At 50.8% G+C, this 2,500-nt stretch overlaps 1 protein-coding gene across 1 annotated transcript in view; it reads right to left on the reverse strand.

Moving 5' to 3' along the window:
* The window catches only part of minpp1b (multiple inositol-polyphosphate phosphatase 1b), a 14,284-nt gene extending 11,824 nt beyond the window's left edge, over positions 1-2,460 (reverse strand). The window contains exon 1 of the mRNA XM_073489457.1: positions 1,739-2,460. Within this exon, the coding sequence (XP_073345558.1) occupies positions 1,739-2,396 (658 nt within the window). The 5' untranslated portion in view covers positions 2,397-2,460. The remainder of the gene's footprint in view (positions 1-1,738) is intronic.
* Positions 2,461-2,500: the final 40 nt, after the last annotated feature.

The raw sequence follows: 2,500 nt of genomic DNA on the forward strand, positions 1-2,500 counted from the left end.
AAATCCCTGGAAGAGTCCGATATCCCTGGTCTCACCCTCTCTGACATAGAAGTCAAATGCTTATTATCTGCAGATGACCTAATACTGCTCGCTCCATCAAAGGAGGCTCTACAAAAGCAACTAGATCACCTGCAGAAGTTCTGTCAGACCTGGGCCCTGACCGTTAACCTGGAAAACACAAAAGTCATGGTCTTCCAGAAACGACCTAAGAGTCAGACAAACCAACACCGGTTCCACCTGGACTCTACGGACACAGAACACACACACAGCTACACATATTTAGGACTAAACATCACATCGACGGGAAACTTCCATCTGGCCATTAAAGATCTCCGAGACAAGAGCAGAAGAGCTTTCTGGACTATAAAACATCCTCAAACAGACGTACCTGTCAAAATCTGGATCAAAATATTTCAATCCATAATTGAACCAATCTTATTGTGCGGCAGTGAAGTGTGGGGCCCTCTCATGAACCAAGACTTTGAAAAATGGGACAAACACCCAATGGAAAGCTGCACACAGAGATCTGCAAAGCTTCCTCAAAGTCCACAGGAACTCCCCCAACAACGGATGCACAGCTGAATTAGGCCAATTTCCCCTGTTGGATCCAAAAAAGAGCTATAAAATTCTACCAACACCTCAAAGCCAGCGAGCCCGGCTCCACCACTACAAAGCCCTACAATGCCAAGAGGAGAGCAGAGACAGGAGTCCCCTCAGCCAGCTGGTCCAGAGGCTCAGCTCCAACAGCACCGGGCACCAAGACCGCCCTCACACAATCCAGCCCCGCCAAATTATAGCAAAGAAAAAGACAATTACATCAACTATTGGACATCTACAACCAAAACCCAAAGCAAACTCCAATGCTGTTTGGCCCTAAACACACAATACTCCCTGCAGATTATCTGAGCTCTGTAACCGACCCGACACTGAGGAAAACGTTGACTATGTAGACTCAGCAGCCACAGCCGGGCCTGAGAGAGCGGCCGGCACAGACAGACGTGGCTGCCCAGAGAGGAGCGGCTGTGTCGGCTCGGTCCACTCAGACACTTCCTGCTGCGCTGACACATACACAGACATCAGAACCAGCTCTACACCAACATCACACACAGAAGCCCAAACTTCAGCAAACTCTCAGACAGAAAACACTCAACATCTACTGGGAGAGAAAAGTGCCGCTGCTGCAGCTGCTGCAGAATATGTGAAGCTGCCAACACCTGACATGATCTCCTCCTCATGAGCAGCTGCTCCTCACTGGGTCCTTACCTGCACACTGACACACACACACACACACACACACACACACACACACACACACACACTGACACACACACACACACACACACACACACACACACACACACACACAGACACGCACACACACACACACGTGTATTATTTGTTCTGTAATCCTTTGCTTTGGCAATATTGTATAAAACATTCATGCCAATAAAGCTTGTTGAATTGAAATTGGATGAGAGAGGAGGAGGAGGAGGAGAGAGGAGAGAGGAGGAGAGAGGAGGAGGATGAGAGAGGAGAGAGGAGGAGAGAGGAGGAGAGGAGGAGAGAGGAGAGAGAGAGGAGGAGAGGAGGAGGATGAGAGGGGAGAGAGAGAGGAGGAGAGGAGAGGAGAGGAGAGGAGGAGTTTGACAGGAACACGTCATCAGTTGGGAACAGTCTACTCTCAGTGGTGTTAAGTGTATTCGGTATGTTCCAGGAGTTAGACGGCTCCCGGTCTCACCGTCCATGTCCTCGGTGAACCAGTTCTCCCAGCGGTTCTGGATGTCCTGCAGCCAGGAGCCGTCGGAGCCTTCGGAGCCGTCGGAGCCGTCGGAGCCTCTGGAAGCTTCTGTCCGGACCAGCTCGCTCAGTTTCTGGATCCTGCGGATGTTTTTGACGGTCGGGTACCGGCTGCCGTGCCTGATGATGGCGGTCAGGTGGACCGGGGAGCACCGCTCGGTGGGCGGAGGTTTTAGGACGGACTTGTTCACGGACACGGCGTCCCGCAAAAGGTGCGGGTTCACCTCCTCGTACCGGGTCTTTGTGCCGAAGTAAGTGGCGATGTGCGGGATGTCTGGGACCGACAGAGAGGAGCAGGACCAGCGGCTCAGGAGCAGGCTGAGAGCCGCCACCAGCAGACGGTTCCTGGGCGGTGACACGGAGAACATGTCGGCGGGTCTCACAGGAACATCGGACCGGGTCAACAGATGTGGGACACGGATCTGTGATCCGACAGCCGCCGCCTTTGTTTGCTTTGTTGATGTTCCGGTCTGTTGTGACCTTTGACCTTCTGTCTTCAGCTCCACGGGACGAACAAAACGTTCCCGGAGTGTTTGAGTCATAGACGCATATACATGAACATATAAATAAATATATACATTATATATTTTAATGTACATGTATGAATATACATGTATATACGTCTATGATATGAATCCACGCTGTTTGTTAAACGAGGAATATTAATACACAAACGCAGTAACTACTTTTATGCATGTTGTCC

This window comes from Pagrus major, chromosome 20 (genome assembly GCF_040436345.1).
Source record: "Pagrus major chromosome 20, Pma_NU_1.0".
Classification (NCBI taxonomy): Eukaryota; Metazoa; Chordata; class Actinopteri; order Spariformes; family Sparidae; genus Pagrus; species Pagrus major.